At 55.2% G+C, this 24,083-nt stretch overlaps 2 protein-coding genes across 2 annotated transcripts; both read left to right on the top strand.

Annotated features, from left to right (window-relative positions):
• The first annotated feature begins 899 nt into the window (after positions 1 to 899).
• LOC136369527 (F-box/WD repeat-containing protein 10-like) lies at positions 900 to 9,168 on the top strand. The gene is given in 17 exon segments (XM_066332429.1): positions 900 to 1,057; positions 1,149 to 1,276; positions 2,187 to 2,253; positions 2,256 to 2,311; positions 2,801 to 2,831; positions 2,834 to 2,910; positions 3,278 to 3,495; positions 3,734 to 3,855; positions 4,353 to 4,501; positions 5,338 to 5,434; positions 5,437 to 5,479; positions 6,229 to 6,380; positions 7,230 to 7,442; positions 8,317 to 8,624; positions 8,626 to 8,689; positions 8,692 to 8,756; positions 8,758 to 9,168. Coding segments are annotated over 17 exon segments (2,295 nt in total). The 5' UTR covers positions 900 to 963.
• A 1,809-nt stretch (positions 9,169 to 10,977) lies between these two features.
• LOC136369526 (Golgi apparatus membrane protein TVP23 homolog B-like) lies at positions 10,978 to 20,287 on the top strand. The gene is given in 7 exon segments (XM_066332428.1): positions 10,978 to 11,055; positions 11,616 to 11,713; positions 11,898 to 12,042; positions 12,485 to 12,574; positions 13,140 to 13,274; positions 13,355 to 13,483; positions 19,963 to 20,287. Coding segments are annotated over 7 exon segments (903 nt in total). The 3' UTR covers positions 20,191 to 20,287.
• Positions 20,288 to 24,083: the final 3,796 nt, after the last annotated feature.

Genomic DNA, 24,083 nt, shown 5'->3' with positions numbered 1-24,083 from the left:
ACCCCAATATCCCCCAATCCCCGACATCCCCTGGCACCCCAATATCCCCCAACATCTCCCACACACCCCCAATATCCCCTGGCATCTGCCATCACCCAGCCGTCCCCCGGCACCCCGATACCCCCATCACCCTGACATCCTCCGGCACCCCGACATCGCTAAACATCGCCCCGACATCCCCCGGCGCCGCTGGCGGAGGGGCAGTGCCGCCGGCGCCGCTCTTAGCAGCATTACGGCGGCGGTTGGAATTACGGTAACTGTCGCCGGCCGTGGCGGTGGCGGTGGCGGTGGCGGGGAGGGGAGGAGAGGAGAGCCCCGGGCAGGTGAGCGGCTCCCTTCCTTCCCTTCTGCAGTGTCACAGCTCCGCTCGTGGCACACACACGCCACTGCTGAAAATCGAGCGGCCGAAGGCAGAGAGGTTTTCCCCCGTTCGCAGAAAAGCGGCGCGATGTCCCCGCCACGAATGGCCCTGCTGTGTCCCCTTGGAGCCTGGGCTGTCACCTCCCCGTGCTCTGGCTGCTGGAGGCGGCGGGTGCAAAGCGCAAAGTGCTGCACGGTGTCCCCCCGGCCCGCGGCCCCGATCCGCTGATGTGTCCCTAAGGGACGAGCCCTGGCCGCTACCCGGGGCAGGGCTGAGGGAGTAGAGATGTCACCCTGTCCCTCAGCCCCGCCGGCGCGAGCTGTCCTGCACAGCAGGAGCGTTCCCAGCCTTTTCCTGTCACTAGTACAGAGCCAAAGAGTTAGAGAGCACCCAGCCGCTCCAGGGCATCGGTGCCGTCCATGGCACCCAAACCCGAGCACTCCCAGGACTGCACGTGCCCTGTTTTCCAGGTGACCAAGCGCCAGAAGGTGCTGTTGGCCCCGGAACACTGAGTGCCCTGGCCCCGGAACACAGTGCCCTGCCGGGAGTGTCCCGATGCCGGGGACAGCTCACCTTTGTCCTTAGCTGATGCCGATGCCACCATGGTCCCTGTGTCCCTGCAGTCCCACTCCGGTGACAGCCAAGCCAAGGACTTTACTCGTGTCCTGCCGTTCCAGCTCTCCATGTCCATCCTGGGTAAAGCTGCTCTGATTTTCCACTGCTTTCCCGTAAGGGTCAGGAAGGGTCTCCAGTGGGGATTAGCCAAGCTGTCCCTTTAACTCCCCAGGGTTTTTGGATCACAAATCCCTGGATGCGTGTTCTGCTGTGAATGGCCACTGGGAATTCCTGGTCAGGCAGCTCCGGGAGGACCAGGAGTGTCGCAGCACTGTACAGAAGAACCTCCTGCACCTGAAGGTGGGATTCCTGGGCTCCTGCCATCATCATGCGTTTTAAAAAGGGGAGGTTTTGCTGCTGCCCAGGCTGTTAAATGGAAATTCCTGAACCAGAGGCTGCCCCCCACCTCTGCTGTGGCCCCTCCACCTCCAGCTGCAGAGCAAAGCCTGGTGACATTTCACATGTCACAAGGGAGCACCAGAGAACGGCTTTTACTCTCCTTTAGAGAGCCTGTGACTCTGAAAATGGATCCAAACATGCTTCAATAAAGAAGAGTTAGGTCACAAGGGAAATTTCCAGAGGTAGTGTAGGTTGGGCAGAGCCACAGCAGCTCCCAGGGCAGCTCAGGAATGAGCCTCACTTGTTCCGCACAGGGCAGGGAAATGCAAGGTGCCTTTGTGAGAAGCTGGGGGCCGTGGTTGGAACTCGGGAATGCAGAAATCCTGGGAGAGGCCTGGCCTGGCCAGCAGCACCTGCCACAGACCAGCGAGGAGCGAGGGAACCTCCCCCGAGAGTCTGGAGCCTCTGCTGCTGTGGGCTGTGAAGGGAGCACAGAAACTCAGCTCCCTGCTGGCCTTCCAAAAAGGCTTCAGGGGAGGTTTTGCAGGCTAAAAATGAATCGTGAGTGTTGACCAAGGTGTTGTAGAGCCTCTCATTCCAGTGAGTTTGGATTCTGAATCAGCTGAGTGCCTGCCAAAGATGAGACGAGCTCAGATTTTTGCTGCTTATTAAAAGCTTAAGACTAGAGTTTGGAAAAAAATAATAAAAAGCAATTCTTTTCCACCAGAAGTTAAACCTTGGGTAGATAAAGTGCTAAATGTAAGCCAGGTCTCAAGAAGTGTGCAGCTGAGCCTCAGCACCCTGAGGAGATGAGCAGCACCCCAGCCTGCCTGGGCTCTGCCCCAGCTGTGGCCTCTGTGGTTTATTCCAGGAGCTGTGTCCTAGAAAACCCATCCCAAACTACGCTAAAAGAGTCGATGTGCAAGTTCCCCAGTTAAACGAGGAGAGCCCATTGAAATGAAGGAGAAGGAGCAGAAGAAGAGACGTAAATCAAAGGTTTGTTGGAGGCTCTGCCTGCCATGGATGCTGCGTGCCAGTGTTTGGTGGGGAGAGGACAGCCCTTGGCAGACAGCACAAGGAATTTGGAATTGCTCTGTTCTTTCCCACTCCTGCATTTGGATGGAGCCATGGTGAGCAGCTCCTAGGAACCAGGGCTTGCTCAGCACCTTCCCACATGGGAGGGAGTTTGGGAGGCATTCCCAAACTTCTGCCTCATCCCCATGTGTCCCCAGTCATGGAACAATCCTGGAGCCAGGGGCCTCCTTCCCACACAATAAAGGGTGCAGCTCTCAGGGCTTCCATTCTGCCACAGAACACGGCCTGGGAACAGTCCTGGATAAGCAGGGTCTTGCTGCACTCTGGTTTTCCTCACTGGCACTCTGGGTCTGTGCTGGGCTCCTCCCTAGGGCTGATATGCTCAGTACTGTGGAATAATACTGCATTCCTGCCTCCCCGAGTTGCTTTTCCTTGTTTCCTTGCCATCAGATGGAGGATTTCAGCCTGCACGAAGCCTACCAGGACTGAAAACTGACAAGATCGAGCTGGAAGAGAGGAATGTCTTCTGTGGCCCCTACAAGCCCATGTCTCCTGGAGCAGTGAGTGCAGTGCCCAGCTGTGGGCCCCAGAGCAGCTTTGGGAAAGCTGTTCCATTCCCTATGATCCTCCTGGAGGCTGGAGAAGGGTCCCTCCGTGTCAGTGTTAAGAAATCTCCATTTTTAAATAAAGACACCAAGATAAGCTGTTTTTAGAGGAATAAGGGTTAGTGATCCAGGTGTATCCCATGGGATATGGGGCAGGAGGAGCCCTTGCCCTCTGCCCACCTGATACAAAGGGAGACGTGCAGATTTGGGGACTGTGCTGGTGCCCTGCAAAGGATTCATCCCTGCAGTGCTGCCCACCCTGCTCAGTTAAACGCAGGGAAATGCTGAGCCAGGCCTGGCTGCTGGCCAAAGCTCACCCCAGGCACTGGTTCTGTGCAGGGCAGACAGGAGGAGGAGAGCCCACTACAGCGGAGGGGACTGGGTGGCTGCTGCCCACAGGAGGGTGAGGCTGCTGGGGGTGCCAGCAGGGCAGGACGTGCCCCTGCTGCTCCCCGGCCACACTGGGCCCTGCAGGGCTCTGTGCCTCCGAGAGGACAGGGGAATCCTGCTCAGCACCACCAGCTGGGACCTCAGCATCAGGTGAGCTGGAGCTTGGGACACCCAGCCCTTGGAAAACAGGGGAAAGGTAACCACAGGGGTAGAACCTCAATGCTGAGCCTGACTTGATCACTACAATTTCTCCGACACCTCAGCGGAACAGCTCCTGGTTCTCACCTGGTGTGTGGGAGCAGAGCTGGGCACATTAAATAGGAAATAATCATGGAATCAGCTCTTAAAATTCATCTGGTTTCTCCTCCCTTGGGTTGGTGCTCTGCAGGTGCTGGGATATTCACAGTGGTGCCTGTGTGAGAACCTTCTCGGGTCACTACGCCACAATCACCTGCCTGCACTCCCACCAGGAGCACTTTGTGTCGGGAGCTGGCGATGGCATGGTGAAAGGTGAGGGCAGCCCGGGGAGCTCCCAGCCAGGGGAATCTCTGCAGGAAACGGGCAGGGAGCTGGGGGAGAGGGACACAGGGATGGGGTGGAAGGAAGGCTGTGAGTCAGAAGGTGTTTCACAAGAGCCTAAGCTAGGGACACATGCACACACAAGCTCTGGTTGTGTCAGGGACTAAATTCTCATTATTTCTGCTTTGATTCAGAATTAATGGTTTTATGGCTGTAATTCCATCCCAACCCTGGGGCGTGTGGTATCAGCTTTAGCTTTGCCAGATGTTTCCTTATAGATTAAAGGTGAAAAACATGTGCTTTTCTGGACTTCACATTTAATTTTTTTGCCATGCAATTATGCTTTTTAAGGCAACCCTCAGCTCCTCAGAGAGCTGCAGGTACAAGGTGTGACTGTAACCAACAGTATTTTTTAATGCATGTTGTATTCCCAAAACTCATCCTTGGGGCAGATGGATTTTTAATTCTCCTCCCTTTTGCCCCAGCAGTGTGGAGCTTGAAGAGTGGGAAATGTCTGAGGACTCTGATGCACAGCAGCCCCGTGTGGGCAGTGAGGATGGACGGGACCCACGTGGTCAGTGGGGGTCACCGAGGGCTGGTGAAGGTCTGGAGTGCTCAGACAGGGGCTCTGATCAAGGTGAGTTTCCTCTTGGGTGGATAATTCTGTGCTAAATGGCCACAAGTCTCTGCTAGCTCGTCATAGTTTTTTGCATTTGCTGAATACTTTCTTAAAAAGAAAATAATCCCCCCAACAACCCCAAACCCTAAACCAATCAAGGAAATTGCAGATAATTAAAAAACTGACTTGCACCCAGCTGCTGGTTTTAAGGCCAGGTGTGATTTGCTTCACCCCCTTCACTGCTCTCTCTTGTTCATCTCTGCTCCCTCAGAAACCTTCCGAACCTGGGGAGATGAAGGGAGAGCTTCAGTAACTGGGGCTGGAGGCACCAGGGGTCAGCCCAAAATGGGAATCTTGCTCTCAGCAGCAGATTCTGGAGCTGAAGCAGCTGGGCAGCTGTGGGAGCACTGAGTCTGTGAATTCCCTGATCAGATGTCCAGGCCCAGTGTCAGTCCATACCTGGGAGAGGAGGGAAGCTCTTTTCCAGTGCAGAAATGGAGAGACAGCCCAGATACCTCAGATATCCCAGCTCCAGCTGAACCTCTTCCCCCACAGCCAGGGCAGCTCCCTCTTCCCTCCTGGGACAACATTCCACAGACCACAAAGGCCTCGGTGGAGTGACATCTCCTTATCACATGTAATAAAGATGGAAAAGGGATGTTATTCCATGCCAGGAGCAGCAGCACCAAGCCCAGAACATTTCAGTGACTACAAAACAAACACAGTTATCCATAAGCGTGCAATAACACCCTGTAAAACCATATCAGGCTGGTGTCCTGAAAGCTATGGGACACCTCAGACAGATTTACATCCACATTACTGACAGTGCTGCACCTTCTTCTTTTACTTTGCAGACATTAGAGAGGCACCAAGGCCCAGTTCTCTGCTTGTCCTTTGACCAGTGGCACCTCGTCACAGGGAGCACTGATGGATATGCCCTGGGATGGAGCATGTGGGAAAATTTAGGAGATGCCTGATAGCTTTCTTCCATCCCAAGTAAGATGTGTTTCAAGTTGTGTTCAACAGGAAATGTGCCCCTTACATGACCAGGAAATGCCTTAATTACCAGTCTGAGGATTTGAAATATCCCCACTTTCACCAGCCTTTATCTCAAAGGATCAGTCAGGCACCACATGGTCAAAAGCAGCATTTTCAGTAAAGACCTGGAACAGCCTGAAATGCAAACCCACATCATTTTATCATAACCAGGGATGACTAAAGACAGAGCACAGCCCAATATTCCAAGGATCCCCCGCCGTGTGCCACAAGGTGTCACATCACCTGGGCAGGAATAGAGAGGTCTCATGCTGACCAACTGCATGTTAGGCCATTCTCTCAAACTTTAATTGTATCTAGAACCGTGAAAACTGGAGAATCATATGGTTTACTTTGATTTCCTGGACAAAAATCTGAAATTTCAAATGCAGCAGATGGCCATGGCCATATGGTTGCCATGGGGAGCACGGAATCCCAGAATCCCAGAACGGTTTGGGTTGGAAGGGACCTTAAAGATCACCTCATTCCAACCCCCTGCCAAGGGCAGGGACACCTTCCAGTGGAAGGATGCACTGGGCTGTTGGTTTGGCCGTGGAGTGACCTGAGACTTCTCTGTCACACCTTTGCAATGTCCCCATCAGCTCCTCAGTGCAGGCTGCTGCTGGAGCCACAGCTCTGCCTCCCCTCCAGGAGCATTTCTCCTTGCACAAGCACCACGGAAGTGCCAACCCCCACTGGTGTGTTTTCAGGGAAGTGCTATCCCTGGAGTTCCTGTACCTCAGAGTCATCAGTGGCTGTGCTGATGGACACATTCGGATCTTCAGCTTCCTGACTGGAGCCTGCCTGCAGGTGCTGGAGCCCAGCAGCAGTGGGGACCCAGTGTCTGCTCTCTGTGTGCAGGAAACAGGTGGGTGACAGCAGCTGCCAGCAGGCTCTGACCCAAATGTGGTGGATCACACGGAAATTTAAGGAATTGTGTGTTTTTCCTTCTCACAAATAACTTTTAAAGGGCTCCGCTGTTTATTAAATGCTTCAATAATCTGGTTTAGTTCACAATGGCTGAAGAGATTGCTTTAGTCTCTTCAGCAATGTACAATTTCCTGTTTGTCTACAGCTGAAGATACAGCCCCAACTGTAAAGCTGAATTCATAAATTTTTAGGAGGTTAATCAAGCCAATACCTGATAGTCTCTACCTGTTCCCTGACCTACAGCCTTTTATAAAGGCAAATAATGAGAAATCCTTCCAGGTTCATTCACTTTTGCACCTCTAACTGAAGGTGGCTCCCAGCTTTTGCGGAAGCAATGGGTAAAACACTGCTGTGGTTTCATGGCTGGGCTGGCCACGCTCTAAAACACAGCAATAAATGGGCAGCTATGGAGAAATTAACTCCACCCCAACCAGACCAGGACAGCCCTTCAGTCCTGACAATAAGGTGTTAAATTTAGTCAAGTACTTCCAGCCTTTAGCACTGCTCTGATCTAGCTCTGTCCACTGCCAGAAATTTTCATCCTAATTATTTTTAATTAATTCTGTGGTGGAACTGAATGAAAAGAGCCCCAGAGACTCTCAGAGAGCAGGAGTTAAGATGTGCAGTGTGTGATGGATAGGGTTAACTGCTGCTGCTCCTTCAAGGAGAGGTGATGATCTGGGATCTGTTTGAGGCCCTGGGGGTTGTGTTGCACAGGAGCCCCTCAGGCAGGACCTGGTGTCTGTGATTCCTCCTGTGCTTTTATGGCTCTTCCCTCCGTGCTCCAGGGTGGTGACCAACTCCCCCAGCAGACTGCTGCTGCTCCAGTTCGAGGCTGTGGTGTGGGACTACTCCCTGCCTGCGGACAGAGAGGTGAAGAAAGAGAAGAAGCCGCAGAAGGGGAAGCGCGAGGGCTCCAGAGTGGAGCAGCAGCAAGCTCAGGACAAATCCCCCAGACCTCAGCAGCCACCAAAGAGCCGTGGAAGACCCAAAAGTATCACACTGAGCCCCTGCTCTCCTGCCTTTTCTAAACTCAGTTACAAACCAAGCAGCCACTGCCTTCAGCCCAGCCAATATTCAGACTCTCTGCTGTTGTCAAGAGCAGATGTGCTGCTCCAGTTCAATGGTTCTGTATTTTCTAGGCTTCTGTGAAACCTCGCTGCCTTTTTACAAGGCTTTGGTGTAAATTCAACACATTTTTTCAAGACAGGCACTGTCATTTTCCAACTGAGTAAGACAGAAATCAGTAGTAGTATTCATATTCACACAGCTGGTGGGCTTGGAAACTCGCTGCTGACTCAGGGCTTGAATTATTCATTACAAACAGCCAGAAAGTGAGAGAACACCTACATTCAGAATCTGCCATCACTGGGAAAGGCAACTGCACAGAAACAGGCACCTTTTCAATTGTAACCCAGTGATGTTATTTTGTTTTAGTCAGAGCTGTTCAACACAGTGTGATGACAACTCCGCCAGCTCCGCAAACTGAATACTGCAGATAAACTGATGGGCTAGAAAAAGGTTCCTGCTTTTCAGGCCAGCAGATGCCAACTGATGCTGCTCCGCTTGGCAAAAGACAGAACCCAGGGAATGGCTGGGGCTGGATTTAGGGCAAGGTTCTTCCCCTAGAGTGCTGGCACTGCCCAGGCTCCCCAGGGAATGGGCACAGCCCCAGGGCTCCAGGAACCTTTGGAAAGCACTGCCAGGGATGCACAGGGTGGGATGTTGGAGGTCTGTGCAGGGACAGGAGCTGCACGGGTGATCCTCTGGTTTCCTTCCAACTCAGCTTATTCTGTGATTCTCTGATTCTACACTCTGTGTGGGAAAACCTCCCAACCCCAAATACGTTCCTTTTTTTTTGGCTACAGGTGATGAAGCTGAACAGGGCCCTGCTGCCCCTGCACCTGAGGAGCCAGAAGCCACTGTGGAGTACGAGCTGCCCCACACAGACCCAAGCCGTCCCATGTCCCCTGACAAGTTTCTCCTAACAATCAGCGCCCTGCAGGGCTCCTGCAGGCCAGCCCCAGGCAGCCCCAGCCCCGAGCTCTCTGTCAGAGCCAGGGGAGCAGCACAGCAGCAGCAGCAGTGCCCCAGGAAGGCGCTGCTGTCCAGCAGGCCCCTGCAGCAGCAGCAGCAGGCAGCCCGGCTCCAGCGGGCCAGGCTGCACAGCCACTCCCGTCACCATGACAACCATCTCCACTCCCTTTGAAACCAAAACGCTGCGGCTCAGGCTGAAGAACTCTCGCATGGCCCCGCTGTGAAATCCTCCATCCCCGCTCCCTGTCTTGTACGTCCCGAGTTTCGTGGCTGCGCTGGGGGAAAGGAAAGCTCTCGGTGGCCATGGGAAAGACACTGCTGGCCCCAAAGATGGGCAGCAGCTCATCGATCTCTGCACAATCTCAGCCTCTTTGGAGCTGGTCCAACCAACACCTGGTGTGGCTGCACAGAGCACTGGAGCTCCCAGGAGAACAAATCCCTTCTGTCCCTCCAGCTCCCGCAGGGACAGTGGGTTCAGGCTCCTGACAGCAGAGCAGGAGGTGCAGGCGGCAGCTGCAGCAGCTCAGCATCAGGCACAGCAGGCAAAGCCCGCGGAAGATAAGAAAGAGCCAAAAGGAAAGCCGTGGCTGAGAAAATTAGGAGGCCTACCTGTGGATTCTTTTACTGGGGACGAGGAAAACACCGCTCCAGAACTTGGGCATGACCACATTTATCTGAGATGATCCCTGAGTCCAACCAACAGCCAGGACCTGGGATTCTGGAGTCCACCTGAGTCTGCCATGTGGCTTTAAGCAAAAAATACAGATATATCCATTTATATATATTTAAGTATATTTGGTATGTTAAGTATACTCATTAAGGGTAAAACACATGCCCACTGTAAGTCTTCCAAAGAAATACTGTTGGTATATGCAGCCATTTCTCAAGGCAGTGAATGGACTGAGCTGGATTTAACTCCCTAAACCTGCTGTAGTTACCGACAAGGCACAGTTCGACACCAACACAGCTCAGGATGGGCTAACCCTGTGAGAATAATAAAAAAAGGAAAAAACTCAAACCTTTCTAGCATTTGAAAAAAAACTATTTATGGAGCATCGAGTATCTGGCTGGTGTACCAAAAATCTGTCCCCCAGAGTTTGAGACAGGCCAATTCTGCCCAAGGTCACATCAAGGCGTTTTTCAGCAGCAGTTCTGCTTTGAAATGGAAGTCTCTGAAACTGTCGCCACAGTGGGGCTGTGCTTAGTGTCGCTTGTTTAATTCATCGCCCACCTTCGACTAGCAAACCCGGGGATGCAGCCAGTGAGGAACAACCGCGGGGAGCGGCAGCGGCGGGGACGTGTGTGCCCGGGACGGGGACTGTCACCGCGAGGTGCCCCGGGAACGGGAATGTCACCGCGAGGGCCCGGGAACGGGAATGTCACCGCGAGGTGCCCCGGGAACGGGAATGTCACCGCGAGGTTGTCCCGGGAACGGGAATGTCACCGCGAGGTGCCCCGGGAACGGGAACGTCACCGCGAGGTGCCCCGGGAACGGGAATGTTCACCGCGAGGTGCCCGGGAACGGGACTGTCACCGCGAGGTGCCCCGGGAACGGGACTGTCACCGGCGAGGTGCCCCGGGAACGGGAATGTCACTCTCCGCCACAGGACGGCGCTTCTCCCAAAGAACGAGGATGGGCCCACCCTGCTGCGGCCGGGGACCCACAGCCCCCGCGGGACACGGATCTTAACACTGACGGGAAAATGTAGCGGGGCCGGTTCCCTGGGATCCCCGGGATCCCCCCGTTCCCTCAGGCGGGTGCCGGTTCCTGGGCGGTGCCGGTTCCCTGGGATCCCCTGGATCCCCCGTTCCCTCAGGCGGTGCCGGTTCCCTGGGATCCCCGGGATCCCCCCGTTCCCTCAGCGGGTGCCGGTTCCCCTGGAATCCCACTGGGACTTCCCCCCCGCTCCCTCAGGCGGTTGCTGGTTCCCTGGGATCCCCTGGATCCACCGTTCCCTCAGGCGGTTGCCGGTTTCTCTGGATCCCCCGGATCCCCCGTTCCCTCAGGCGGTGCGGTTCCCCTGGATCCCCTGGATCCCCCGTTCCCTCAGGCGGTGCGGTTCTCTGAGATCCCCCGGATCCCCGTTCCCTCAGGCGGTGCCGGTTCTCTGGATCCCCCGGATCCCCCGTTCCCCTCAGGCGTGCCGGTTCTCTGGATCCCCCGGATCCCCAGTTCACTCAGGCGGTGCCGGTTCCTCTGGATCCCCAGGATCCCCGTTCCCTCAGGCGGTGCCGGTTCCCTGGATCCCCCGGATCCCCCGTTCCTCAGGCAGGATGCCGGTTCTCTGGATCCCCGGGATCCCCCGCTCCCTCAGGCGGTGCCGGTTCTCTGGATCCCCCGTTCCCTCAGGCGGTGCCGGTTCTCTAGATGCCCCCGTCCCCTCAGGGCCGTTACGCGAGGGGCGCGCGGCCCCGGCCACGTCGCTGCCGAGCGGGGTCATGGATCGCGCCGTGATTGGTCCGCTGCAGTGACGCAGGGAGGAGTGGGCGGGATGATGGAACGGAGCGAGTCGCGATTGGTCCGCGGCCGTGACCCGCGCGGAGAGCCGGAAGTGGCGCCTCCGACCATGGTACGGGACCGGGATCGGGATCGGGATCGGGATCGGGATCGGGATCGGGATTGGGATCGGGATCGGGACCGGGATCGGGATCGGGACCGGGATCGGGATCGGGACAGGGATCGGGATCGGGATCGGGATCGGGACAGGGATCGGGATCGGGACAGGGATCGGGATCGGGATCGGGACAGGGATCGGGATCAGGACCAGGATCGGGGGTTTGGACATGGGACAGAGGACTGGGATCGGGAGCGGCGTTCGGACCTCGGGCTGGGATCAGGGGCTTGGACATAGGGACAGAGGACCGGGATCGGCACCGGGCCGGAGGCAGGGGCCTAGGGTGGATTATAGGATCGGGCTGGGAGCCGGGGCCCCTTCCCGCAGGCCCGGGCGGAACTGCAGGGCACAGAGGCGCTTCTGCCGCCACAGGCCCGTCCGTGCCCACAGCCTGGCCAGGCGCTCCGGGAACACACATCTCTGGGGTCACTCTCCACCACTGCCTATAGAGGTGGCTTCACATAGAGTGACTTCTCTCACACCTGATTCATTTTTCGCTGTAACTCTTTCCCTTGCTCTCCACCTCAGACAGCAGTGATGACATTGAAGATGTGTCTCTCTTTGATGCAGATGATGATGTCTCCAGAAGATCCAAAAAGTCAAAATCAGGTCAGTGGTGACAGAGGGAGTTTTCTGGAGCGTCTCTCTTCGTTGTCAGCTAACTATGGCAGTTATTTCCCATATTTCCCGTGGCTGGGTTCATTTACGATGCTGCCCCTCATCCTGTGCATTGCTGGGAGATCCCTTGGCCATGTCACTTGTCAGTAGGGGCTGTGACTGTCCTGTCCTCATTCCAGACACCCAGTGGCATCGTTTTTCCACTTATTCTTCCGAGTCAGTGCCATCGTTGTTTACCTGCTCTGTGAGCTTCTAACCAGCAGCTTCATTGCCTGCATGGTGACCATCATCCTCCTGCTGTCCTGTGACTTCTGGGCTGTAAAGGTGAGTTCCCTTTGTGCTCTCTCTTATCTTGCCTTGCAGTGTAAAAATAACTGACAGTGATATTCACACCTCTAAAAAGTCATTTATTTGGTGTCTCTCCTACAAAGGTGATACCCCAAAACACCCTCAGGTACTGTGGTGGATTGCAGAGTGTTGTGAAATAAACTCTGACATCTCTGTGTACTCGGTTCCTTTTGAAAGTCAAGTGGAGAACATTTATTAGGCTCCACTTTTGGGGCAGCACAGGCTTTGTTATCAGCTCAGAACCCCCACAGATCTGCCCCTTGTGCTGGATCCCTGAGAAATGGGATTGTTGTGGATCTTGCTCTCCCAGATGTGAGGCAGAGGGGCACTGTGGAAAGCAGCAGCCCAGGCAGTGAGCCTTGGCAGCAGGTCTCTTTGGCAGAAGGCATGGAGCTCACGGGTTCTGCTCTCTCTCCAGAATGTCACAGGGCGGCTCATGGTTGGCCTGCGCTGGTGGAACCAGGTGGATGATGATGGCAGAAGTCACTGGGTGTTTGAAGCCAGGAAGGTAATGGTTCTGTTCTAATTGTACTTGTGTCTGCCTCGTGGAGCCCTGATAACTGGAGGTTCTGCTTGTCAGGAGAGATTGCACAGGGAGCCTTTAACTTGGAGCCCCAGGTCTATGACCTCGTTTTGTGATGGCTGCTGGATGAGCTTTTTGATTACTGAGTTATTAAAAAATTCTCGTGATATAATGATCTGGCTTCGTGTAAGTAATGCAAGTGTGTTTTTTGGAGGTAGGAAACATCTCCTTTGGCTGTTTCTAAGCTTTTGTAACTGAACCATGCAGGAAATGTCATTTCCCCAAACTTACCCTTCTAGCCCCAAGCATCCCAAGAGGTTTTGATGCTGCTGCCTCCAGTGATTCTGATAGAAAATTGTGAAGATTCCCTTAAATGGAAACCCTTTCTGTTGCAGAGATGTCTTTGTGTGGTGTAGAAATTAAGTCTTGAAAGCACCCAGTGCTGCTGTGTGGAGGGAAATCCCAGTGTGGGGATTCTGCCCTGCTTTCAAGGACATGGGATCTGTAGGATGGAGCAGCCTGATCCTTTCCATTTCCTTTCTGTTCCCAGGTGTCAGCACAAGGGGGTAAAACCTCATCCGAGGCAGAGTCCCGAATTTTCTGGCTAGGTCTGATCACCTGCCCCATGATCTGGGTGATCTTTGCCTTCAGTGCTCTCTTCTCCTTCAAAGTGAGTGGTTGGTGAGTGCCCTGGCTGAGCCCCCCGTGGCCTGGCCCTGCCCGGGGCACAGGGGGGACAGCAGCTGACGTTTTGTCCCTTCACAGGCAGTGGTGATGATGGGGGTGGTGCTGCAGGGAGCCAACCTCTACGGCTACATCAGGTGTAAAGTTGGCAGCAGGAAGAACCTGACCAGCATGGCAACCAGCTACCTGGGGAAGCAGTTCCTGAGGCAGGTGAGTGCCCAGGGCCTGGGGATCCTGGGGAAAACAAGAGTGGTGTACAGAAAAGAGTGGGTGTTTTGAGCTGTGCAGTGGGGCCCTCCCCACGCTGCTGCCCTGGGAACCTGAGCCCCGTTAATTAAGGCACAGAGCTAATTGCTGCCATCCAGCCCCATGTGCAGTGGTAGTACTGGCTGGTGCCATGGAGAGCTGCCGTGGGAATGACTGGGGCAGGAGTGGTGTGGTGGAATGACCCTGGCTGAAAGGGCTGCCACTGCCCCCTGTGTTCTGTCCCACTTTCACCCAGCTCTTCCCAGCAGCTCCTGTTCTCCCCCAGCTCTGGGCTCTCTCCCTCCAGGGAAGGGAACGAGTGTTCCAGCAGTGCCACGTCACTGCTGCTGGGCTGCTTCTTCTGGCCAGGTTGAGGACTCTGCAGAGGTGTTTTGGCTGCCACGGGTTCACAAATATTGGCTGGAATTTCTGCCATTAGTGTGATCGGGAGCTCAAACACTGATGGGCCTTTCTTGGCACTCTGTGCTGGGCCCATCCCCTTCTTGGTTTGCCCCAGAATTCTTGTGCCCTGGCAAGGCTTACCCAGGTGCCCAGGCCAGTCTCAGCCTCTGGCAGAAATGAATACTTTGCCCCAAAATGCCAGCAGTGACTGACAGAGTTCTCCTGCCCTCTTTGACCTTGCCTCCTGCAGGACCATGGCTACAGAGGAGCAAGACAGCATCCTGAGTGTGGTGGGAGCCTCCAGGCAGGCTGCATTCCCAGCAGTGACCCACAGGAAAGGTTGCTCTGACCAATTTGGGAGCTGCACACGAGGTGTGAATCAAAAGAAGTAAATAAATTGTGCAAGACTTGAGGTTAACACTCCTGGCAACTTATATTCCGTTTTCCACTAGCAGTTTGTGTTTAGGTCCTCTCTTTAGTTTGATTAACAAGAATTAATTTGCTTGAACTTTAAATTAGAAGATAGCCTGAATGGGTTTCACAGGTTTAGAACTACTGGATGAGTTAAGAGAAAATTGCTGGAGATTCTTCAGAAGAGCCATGTACAAGCTGAGCCTTGAGAACTCTCCTGCTCCTTCAGCACTTGGTGCCTGGGTGCTTTCAGTTGTGGACAGGTTTTGCTCTTGGAGGTTGTTGCTGCTTCTGTTACAGTTCAGGGAGTGACTTTTGGCCCTGCATCCCTCACTGTGTGCCTGGAATGGTGCTGGGTGCTTGCAGTCAGGGGCATCTGAAGGAAATGGAGCTGCTGGGAAGGTCCCTGCAGTCTGATGGCAGCTGCAGACAATGGCCTGTGAGCAGCCCCTGGCTTTCTGAAACGTTCACAGACCTGGGAAACATCCTAAACTCTGATCTGTGGGAATCCCTGCAGGCCTGGGCCTGTCTGAGACAGTGGCGAGAGCAGAAGCAGCTTCCAGGGAAAGCTGGAGCCCCATGGCAGCAAGGGGCTGGGAGAGCAGCCCTTGTCTGCCTGGCCTGTCACACTGAGGCTGGAGGCTGAGCGTGTCCTGGAGGGGACACTGGGGCCATGGGGTGTGCTGGAGGGGACACTGGGGCCGTGGGGTGTCCTGGAGGGGACACTGGGGCCGTGGGGTGTGCTGGAGGGGACTCTGGGGCCGTGGGGTGTGCTGGAGGGGACTCTGGGGCTGTTCTCAGGCCAGGAGGGTGTGGGGATGTGCCCAGCAGCTCCCTGGCACAGGGGTGGCACTGGCAGAGTGTCACCTCCTGCAGTCCCTGCTCTGGGCTGTCCCTGAGCTCCCCAAGGTGTCTGGGCTGGGGAAAGGCCTGTGTGGGGCCTGGCACAGTGCTCAGTGGGGTGGCAGTGCTGTGTTCTCCTGGGGTTCTGCCCCTGGACCTTGTGCTCCCACAGCAGCAGTGCTGAACGTTCTGGGTGAGGAGTTGGGAATGAGGAAAGTGGTTTGGTTTTGCCTCCTGGGTGCTGGGGATTGTGGGGTTGCATTAACCTGGTTCCTGTCCCTGTGCTCTGCAGTACTGGCAGCTGTACATTTGTTTAACTCTTTGGATTGATACCTTCCTTTTGTAAATGCCTATTTATAAAATACTGAAATTAAAATACTGCTTTGTTAAACCAGCCCAGATGTTCCCTTCTGTGGTTCATGGCTCAGCTTCATTTCTGCCCCATGTCCTTGTCAGGCACCTTTAGCAGGAGTTTAGTGTCCATTTAAACAGGACTGTTCCTCCAGCTCTGGCATGGTTCCTGTCACCCAGGGCTCTGCAATTTGCCCTGGGCAGGCACTGCCCGAGCTGCTGGAGCTGTCCCCATGCAGAGCTGAAGTCCTGTCTCTCCTTGGTGCCAGCCCCTGCTCAGTGCCCCCACCAGAGGAACTGCAGTCCCTGTTTACATGGAAGGGATCAGTTATTTCCAGGGAATCAATGAAAAGAGCCCGAATTCAGTCAAACCCTGAGGTAAAGACCCTTCAGCAGCCACATGGGTGTGGGCAGGTCCTGCAGGGAGGAGTGGGAATCTTTCTGCCCCAGCCCAGGCAGCCCCTGTCACTGCTGGCCTGAAGGGCTGGCACAGCTCCAGCCACGAGCTGCTGCTTCTGAAATGTGTTAAAAGGTTTGGACTTCATGTTTTTTCACCTGCTGCCACAGCTCCCCCCAGACTCCTGGAAAACAGGGCTTTTCTGGAAGTTGCAGTTTATTTAACCAAGGACAGAGGCATTTCTTAGTAGGTGACTTTAAATAGAGCCTTCTATGGGTTATTTTTAGTTCTTGGCAAACATTCAGGCTTTTGGCTTCGGAGAAACTGGCAGTTTATTGCAATTCTGTCATGGATCTGAACCAAATTTCTTATCTCTGCTGCAGCTGGCTTGGGTGTGAGTCTGGTTTGGTTCTCACTCGCTGTGTGCTGGGGTTTCCTGGGGAGCAGGAAGTGGGAGTTGCCTCAGAGCAGAGAAATTCTCTGAATGTGCTTTTTTCCACCAGCCCCGGGACTCCACACTGAGCCAGCTCTTTGAGCGTCAGCTGGGTAATGCTGGCCCCTCCTCAGGCCTGGGTGGGGCTGAACTTGGACACTTTACAGAGCAGAAATACTCCAGGAGTAATAATAATAATAATAATAATAATAATAATAATAATAATAGTAATAGTAATAAAAATACTCTTTACTCTGCAATAATGAAACATGGCTGGGATGGTGCCAGCACAGCTGGAAGGTGGCCTTGGGATTATCCTCATTTCACAGCCCTGCTTGGGGTCCTTGGAGTTGGGGCCAGCAGGGGAGGAGCTGGGGTAGCCCAGCTGGGGCACTCTGGCTGCCTGGGGTCTCACACCCATCCCTGCTGTCGCTGTTTGGTGACAGTAGGGACCTGTCCCCTCCCTGCCCCTGTGCAGTGCTGGATCCCCCGGGAAGGGGCTGGATTTAGGCACCTTTTGGGGCAGTGCTTGCTCTGGCCCTGTGCTTTAACATTCCTGGGGTGCTTTGGGACATTCCAACCCCAAAGGCCTCCCCGGGCAGTTTTTCCCCATTCCCTCCCCTCCGTGCTGCTGGCAGCCGGATCTGGGCACTGGGAGCCTGCAGAAAATCCCTTCTGGCCACAGCCTGGGGGTGCTCAGAGGGCACAGGTGAAATCCAGAGCTGGGGGAGGATGGCTGGCCTTGCCTCTCCTGCAGCCTGGGAAGGAGAGCATCCTGCTTTCCTAAGGGGTGTTTCAAGAGCAGAAGGAAGACACAGGATTTAAAGGCCGGGAAGCAAAGCCCTGGAGCTGCAGCTGAGGTCATGTCAGGTCCTGAATTCATCACTGCCCTCCCAACACTGAGTCTGCTGATACGGGGATGGCCCCTGTGCTCATGCCAAAGGTGCCCCTGACCCAAACTCCCCTTTCTGAGCCTGTTTTGTGCTGCTGCTGAGGAGTGGCTGATGGAAAATGATGGTGCCCCTCAGCAGCCTGTGGCAGCCTGAGCAGGAGCCCAAGGCTGTGTCTGCACCTCCAGCTCTGACAGGGCTGGAGCTGGCGCAGGAATTACCGGCGTGGAAACCCTCCCGTGGCAATGAATTCCATGTGGGTATTGTTTGAACTGATGTGTGTTCCTGGGGAACCCCTCTGGTGACCTGCCCTGGGGACAGAAACTCCCATGCTTCTGTTTTATTCCAATCCTTTTTATGGATTTCCTTCCCTCAACGATTAATTTGTCAATTACCCAATTAATGGCTGTTAATGCCACATCAGCCCGTCCCCCATTGCTGCACATTGCCAGGAGCTTTAATCTTTCCCAGAATATTTGCCAAAGCCACGCTGAGGTTCTCCAGCTGATTCCTCTGTGAACCCTGGTCTGTAGGAGTCCCAAATTTGCTCCACGTCAGAGTTGGACTTTCTGCTCTCTTGTTCCTCACATTCCTCCAAGAATCCTTAAAAACCACCAGGATCACCCTTGCCACGTCCCACCCATCCGGCACCGGGAGGAGCATCAGTCTGGGGATTAATTAAGCCCTGAGTTCACCCTCCGGGCTCCTCCTGGAAACTTCCTGGGCCTGTGGAGTCATTCCGGAGTTATCCCTCTCTGTGTCACCAACCTCCTTCCATTTAGCTCATTTTGGGTGAGCTCTGTAGCTTTTTTCCTCCTTTTTTTTTTTTTTTTTTTTTTTTTTTTTTCGATCCCAAAGCCCTGTGTAAACAACTCCATAGTAACCAACCGTGAGTCATTCAGCTTTTCTGCCACTCCACGGCCACGCTCCCTGCTGCTGCTGCTGCCGGGATTCCTGAGCAGGGGAGGGCTCGGCTCTGACTCACCCTCTCCTCTGAGGGCACTCTCCTGGCTCCGGCCCTGCTTTATGGGTTTATGGCTGGATGTTCCATGGGTTGTGTCACTTCTGCCCCAGGGAACCTTCTGTGCTTGTCACCTGGCCCCTCACCTCTGTGGGAAATGGATTTGTACAGAATTCTCAAAGCACATTGCTTCACATGTCAAAACAAATTGATTCACAATTAAATCAAATTGAATATTAACTAAATAAACAAACCAATACCGCACCCACTACAATCAATAATATTGATTATATATAATCAATATATTAACAAACATCAACAATATTAAACATACTATCCTTCAAAATCAAACAATTAATTCCTTTACTAACACATAATTATAAAAATAAACATAAATGCATAACCTTTACTAACACATAATTATTAAAAATTAAATTATATTAAAGTTATTATAATATATTATTTTAAACTTACCTAGCATTCTAAATCCATGCACATAAACATTACATTTTCTTCTTGTTGGAGCCCTCCCTCACATCCAGACTCTGTTGTAGAAGGAATTTCTGTCACCTCTGGTCCTGGGAACTTCCACACCTCCTCCCCAGCCCCTGAGAGCCCACTGGAGGTGCCACCTGTGGACAGAGATCCAAACCGTCACCTAAAACTTCATTTGATGAGGAAAAAGCTACTCCCCCACCTTTTGTGAGCCCTTGGTTTCTCCTGTTTTAATTTGCAGGGTTGTGCCCAGGAGTTTGGTTTAACCAGGACTGGCCGGGATGGAGCTGGGGACAGGGACTCTGCCTGGATCCTGCTCCATCCCTGACCCCAGAGCAGATTTGGGGGCTCAGCCGGGGCTGGGGCAGGAGAGGGGCCAGGGCTGGGTGCAAGTTGGAGCTGCGGGGTGTGGAGCCTTCATCAGGCGCCCCCAGCCACACGTGGGAATCACACTGAGCCCCCCAAGCTCTGCTGCACATGGGGAACTCCAAACCCTCAGCACATCTGGAGAGAAACGCACATCTGCAACATCCCTGCGGGATTTCCCCCGCTGTTTGCAGCAGGACGGGGAGGACACCGTCCCCTGGGCTGTGAGCAGCTGGGCAGCCTTTAGGGGACACCAAACTCCAAACCCAGCCAGCCCCTGGACAAAACCTCCTCTGCTCGGGCCCTGCTGTCTGAGGGCAGCAACAGCGAACATCTGGAGCCGCACAGCTGGGCTGGCCCTGCCCTGGGTGCCTCCAGCCTCCGCCCGGGCTCTGGTCCATCCTCTCCCACCCCATCCCTCCCCTCTCCACGCCGCACGGCAGCAGAGGGAGCCCTTACGCTTCTGTTTAAAGAACAATTAAATAAATAATCATTTTAAAACGGAGCGGGGAAAGCTTTCAGGACGGGCTGGAAACACCTCCCGGGATCAATCCTGTGCCCTGAGGAGCGCCAGAGCCACCTGCGGGCGTGGCAGGCTGTGTCACCTCCCCTGTGTCGCCTGCCTGGCCTCGGAGGGGTGACAAAGAGGGGCACAGCAGCAAAGCCAGCGCTGGGGCCGGGCGGGGATGTGCGGGGATATAACGGGAACATGATTCACTGCTCTGGTGTTGCAGGCGGTGGGAGCAACCGCTGCAGCTGGAAAAAGGCAGTAAAAAGTGGATTTGCTGCCAGCTCTGTGTGTGTGGGGCCGCCTGCCTGGGCTGGCTCCTCAAACGGCCCTCGGGCCCGCCCCGACTGCAGGGAATAAACTGTGATTTAATAAATGCTCCCTAGGAAAGGATCCGGCCCAGGCCCGCAGGTGGAAATGTCCAGATGGCCAAAAGAGGATTTTCCATCTGCATCCAAGGCTGCAAGCAAATGCAGGCATTTGTAGGAAGAGCTGTCATCCTGCAAGGATTTCTGCAAAAAGAGAGGAAGTCCAGGCAGGGAATGACAAATGGGAGCAGGTGGAAACGGGCTGAGCCCTGGGCTGATCCCTGGCTGATCCACACACAAGCTTGAGGATCCTGCAGGGTTTGGCTGTGGCTGCCTGGCTCCACCTTGACCTGTGCAATCTGGTTGAGGGAAGGCAGATTTCCCTGGAAATGCAGATTTCCCTGCTCTGGGATGGCCTTTGCCAGGTGGGAGGGGAAGGCCTGTGGCTGGGTCATGGGATTGCCTGTGGATTTGGGATGGATTACATGGATTTTTGAACTTCAGTGCCCGCTTTACTTAGGCTCAACAACACCCCAAGGTGTGGAAGCAGCAGGAGCCTTGAAATTCCCTCAGGGAATAACTCCCAGCTCTGCCTCCTGAGCACTCTCCTCCCCAGGAGCATCCACAGCCCCAGATGTGAACCCACAGCTCAGGTCTCTCCTGCTCTAAACATGTACCAGGAGGAAATTCCAGCCCTGGCCCCTCCTGGCAAAGCTCTCGGCTCTGCTCTCATGGTTTGAGCCGCGGGACCTCTGACTTCCAGCTGCAAAAATCCTGTAGTTACACAAGAGGAAGCAGCAGAGCTCACGTGCCTGGGAATTATCCCGTGTCCTAAAGCTCTGCTGGGGCTGGAAGCCATCTGTGTGACCCTTGCCGGGGTCGGAGGGGAGACATTCCGTCTTTCCTGTGTCATTCCGAAGAAAAAGCCCAGATCTGGCTGCTGCTGGCAGCCCTGGCAGGCGCTGGGTCCATGTGTGGGACGCTCTGAGCTGTTTTCCTCAAATGTGATTTAGCAACGCCCAGCCGGGAGCCGCCGGATCCCGGGGATGTGTCAGGGCCTTCAAGGAAAGGGATAAAAAATGAGCACAACTCAAGGGCTGGAACCTTGGAAGTCTGCAGGGCTCAGCAGCTGCGAGGGGAAATGGTGACGGCCTCGCTGTCTGGAGGGAATTTAAAGCACGGACACGGATCCAAGCACTGCCTGCACGCTGTGAGATATGGAATTCACTGCAGTCCATTGCCATTCATGACCTGGATTTGCTGGTAGCTGAACACTGTCAGTCACCCACAACCAGAGAAGGTTCCAATTAACTGGTTTAACTTTTAATAATTTGTTCAAACCAACCCCACACTGGTGAAGTCAAATCCACCCCATTTTAAGACCATGGGGCAGCCCTCAGGATTCCCAAACCCAGGGAATCACAGTGTCCCAGGAGCTCTCAGCAGGAGGTTTGGTGTGTCTGGCTCCAGGTGTGACAAACCACCCCCAAAGAGCCTGTTTCTCTCAGAACAGGATAGAAATGACTTTTAATATTTATTTACTGGAGTTGGTGCTCGGTGTCTCCTCAGTGCCCCTCTCCTTCCCACCAACACAAAGGTGCAGATAACCCATAAATAAAGGGACTTCCCAGGAGAGGTTCAGCATCTGCTCCCTGGGCTGGGATCCCGGGGAACCCCTGGCTGGGTGTGCAGCTCCACGCGGGGGGGACACTGTGGGTTCTCTCTGGGGGACCAATACAAAAGGCACGGAGCAGGAGCATCATCCTGGTGCTTCCCAAAAGAGGGGAGAGAGGCCAGGCTCCGTCCTCACACACAAGGGGGACACGAGGCCCATGTCACCATGAGTGGGGGCAGTGAGGCCACGCCAAGAGGGTGACAAAGCTCCCTGCCCCTGCCAGGGGGTGCCAGGGCTATGTCTGATCCCCCAAAAAACCTCTCCTGACCCATCCTCTGCACTTGGCATTGCTGAGATAGGCTGGGGAGCCCCAGAGTGGCACCTCCCTGCCCCAGGAACAGGCCCAGGCTGGGAATGGGGACAGGGACTGGCATGGGAATGGAGGGGTGAATTCCTACAGGGAATGAAGGGGTGAATTCCTACAGGGAATGAAGGGGTGAATTCCTACAGGGAATGCAGGAGTGAATTCCTACAGGGAATGCAGGAGTGAATTCCTACAGGGAATGAAGGGGTGAATTCCTAGAGGCAATCAGGAGGCACAGCAGCACAGGGAGGAGGCAGGCAGTGGCCCTGGCTGTGCTGAGGTCCTGCTGCTCCCTGGCAGGAAAAGCCATCCCTGCCTTCCCCCGTGCGCCGGCGGTGCTGGGGCTGTCTGGCTGGGTCGGGAGAGGCTGGGGCAGTCCGAGCACTCTGGGACAGCGTTCCCAGCGCTCCCACCCCTCGGAACGCCAGCGTGACTCCGATTTCCCGGAGATGTTCTTATCTCGTCCTGCCCCTGCAAGAGCTGCCCTCTGCCCTTCCCCGGCGTGCTGGGCTTTCCTGTGCATCCCACACACTCCGGGAGCTGGGGCAGCCCGGAGAGGGCTGGGGAGCCAGGGCAGCTCTGTGCCCCCAGCTCAGCCTCCCCTGCAAGGAAAGACTGCTGGAGCTGGGCAATCCTGCTCCAGAATCCCAGGAAACCCCTCCAGAAGCTCAACCCAGCCCTGAGGATCTCTTAACCAGGCAGAGGAACAGAAATGTGTGTCATGCTGGATGAAAAGGGATTTTTGGGGGCTGTGGTGAGATCTCTGGGATGTGATCCTGGGGAAGGAATGACTCGGAGGTGGCTCCACAGGCATTTCCCTGTGCATCCCTCATAGAATGAGCACCTCTGGCTGTAAACAATAAATCCTGCAAATGGTCCCAATTCCCCTTCACCTCCCAAAGGCATCTGGAGACAGGAGCCCAGCCCCGGGGAGGAGGATGGTGCAGGCCACTCCGAGTGCAGGGACAGGGATTTGGTGGAAGTGACACAGAGCCTGTCCAGGCCTGGCCAGATTCATGTCACACCACGAGTGGCTTTGGCTCCCGGTCCTGTCAGAGCCTGGCCTGGAGCTGTGCTGGCTCCGCTTGTCCTCATTCTGCTTTTTCCAGAGCCAGGCTCGTCCCAGGGCAGGGGGCTCCCAGAGGAAGGGATTATTCATTTCCAGGAATGTTTGAAGCAGTGGGAGCTCCTGGAATCCTCCTCAGGGCTGGGTGTGTTTCCTCAGCACTGGACTGCTCTGTTCATTGGGCTGGGGAACCCCCTGGCATCAGCTCCTGGTGCCCCCAGGCTGCCTGGGCAGCTCCAGGCTGATCCCTGGGGCAGCACAGGGTGTGCCAGGGTGGGCCGGGGGCGCTGACACCTCCTGAGCAGGGCTGGGCTCTCCCAGGGCAGGGGCTGTTCGAGCCAGGGCTGTTTCCATGAGTGCAGAGAGCTCATCCTGCTGGAAACCTCTGCCCTGAGCTCCCTCCGGCCCTCACTGCGGGACAAGCACAGGACCTGGACCCCAGCCTGTCACAGAGCGACCACAAACAGACAAAACCTCTTTTTGCTTGTCCTGAACCTGCATCCCTGCCCTGGTTAGCACTTGGGGGGGCTCCTTTGGGATCTTGGGAGCCATTCCCTTCATCCATCCCTCTGAGACAGGCCACCAGCATCCCCTGCACCTTTTTGGGAATTTGAGGTTGCAGTGGACCAACCTCATCCTCAGCCCCGAACCTTTTTCCTGCCCTGTCCCCGAGCTCTGGGCACCTCCAGCCCTCGCTCGCTGCTGCCGCTGCAGCAGCGCCGGGCGGGGCCGGCACAGGAGTGAGCTCAGCGCTGAACCGCCCCGGCCGCGGGCCAAAAGCCGCTTTATTTACGCTGCTCTGAGCAAACCGGCACCGAGAAGGGGCTCAGCTGCAGCAGCCCCTCGGCTCCCTGGGAAGGGGGATGGAGGTGCCAGGCCATGCCCAGGAGCTGGCAGGGATGGGGATGGGATTGTGACAGCTCGTGTGACCCCCCAGCTCTGCCCACCCGTGGGAGGGGCTGCCCTGGGCGCACACCAGCCCTGCTCCCGGGTTCTCCTGGGTGGAGTTCCTCGGCTCACTTGGATTTGTTGGTTTCTCCTGCTGTTGGTTTTTTGGGAGCATCCTCCCATGCTGTCCTACCTCAGCCCATTCCAGCTCCCAGCCTCCGCCCCTGCCCGCCCCCTCCTGCTCTCTGACTGCACTGCTCAGGATT

This window comes from Sylvia atricapilla, chromosome 18 (assembly GCF_009819655.1).
Source record: "Sylvia atricapilla isolate bSylAtr1 chromosome 18, bSylAtr1.pri, whole genome shotgun sequence".
NCBI classification, from domain to species: Eukaryota; Metazoa; Chordata; class Aves; order Passeriformes; family Sylviidae; genus Sylvia; species Sylvia atricapilla.
Note: the sequence above shows the minus strand (reverse complement) of the source record. Positions and strands in the feature narration are given on the sequence as shown.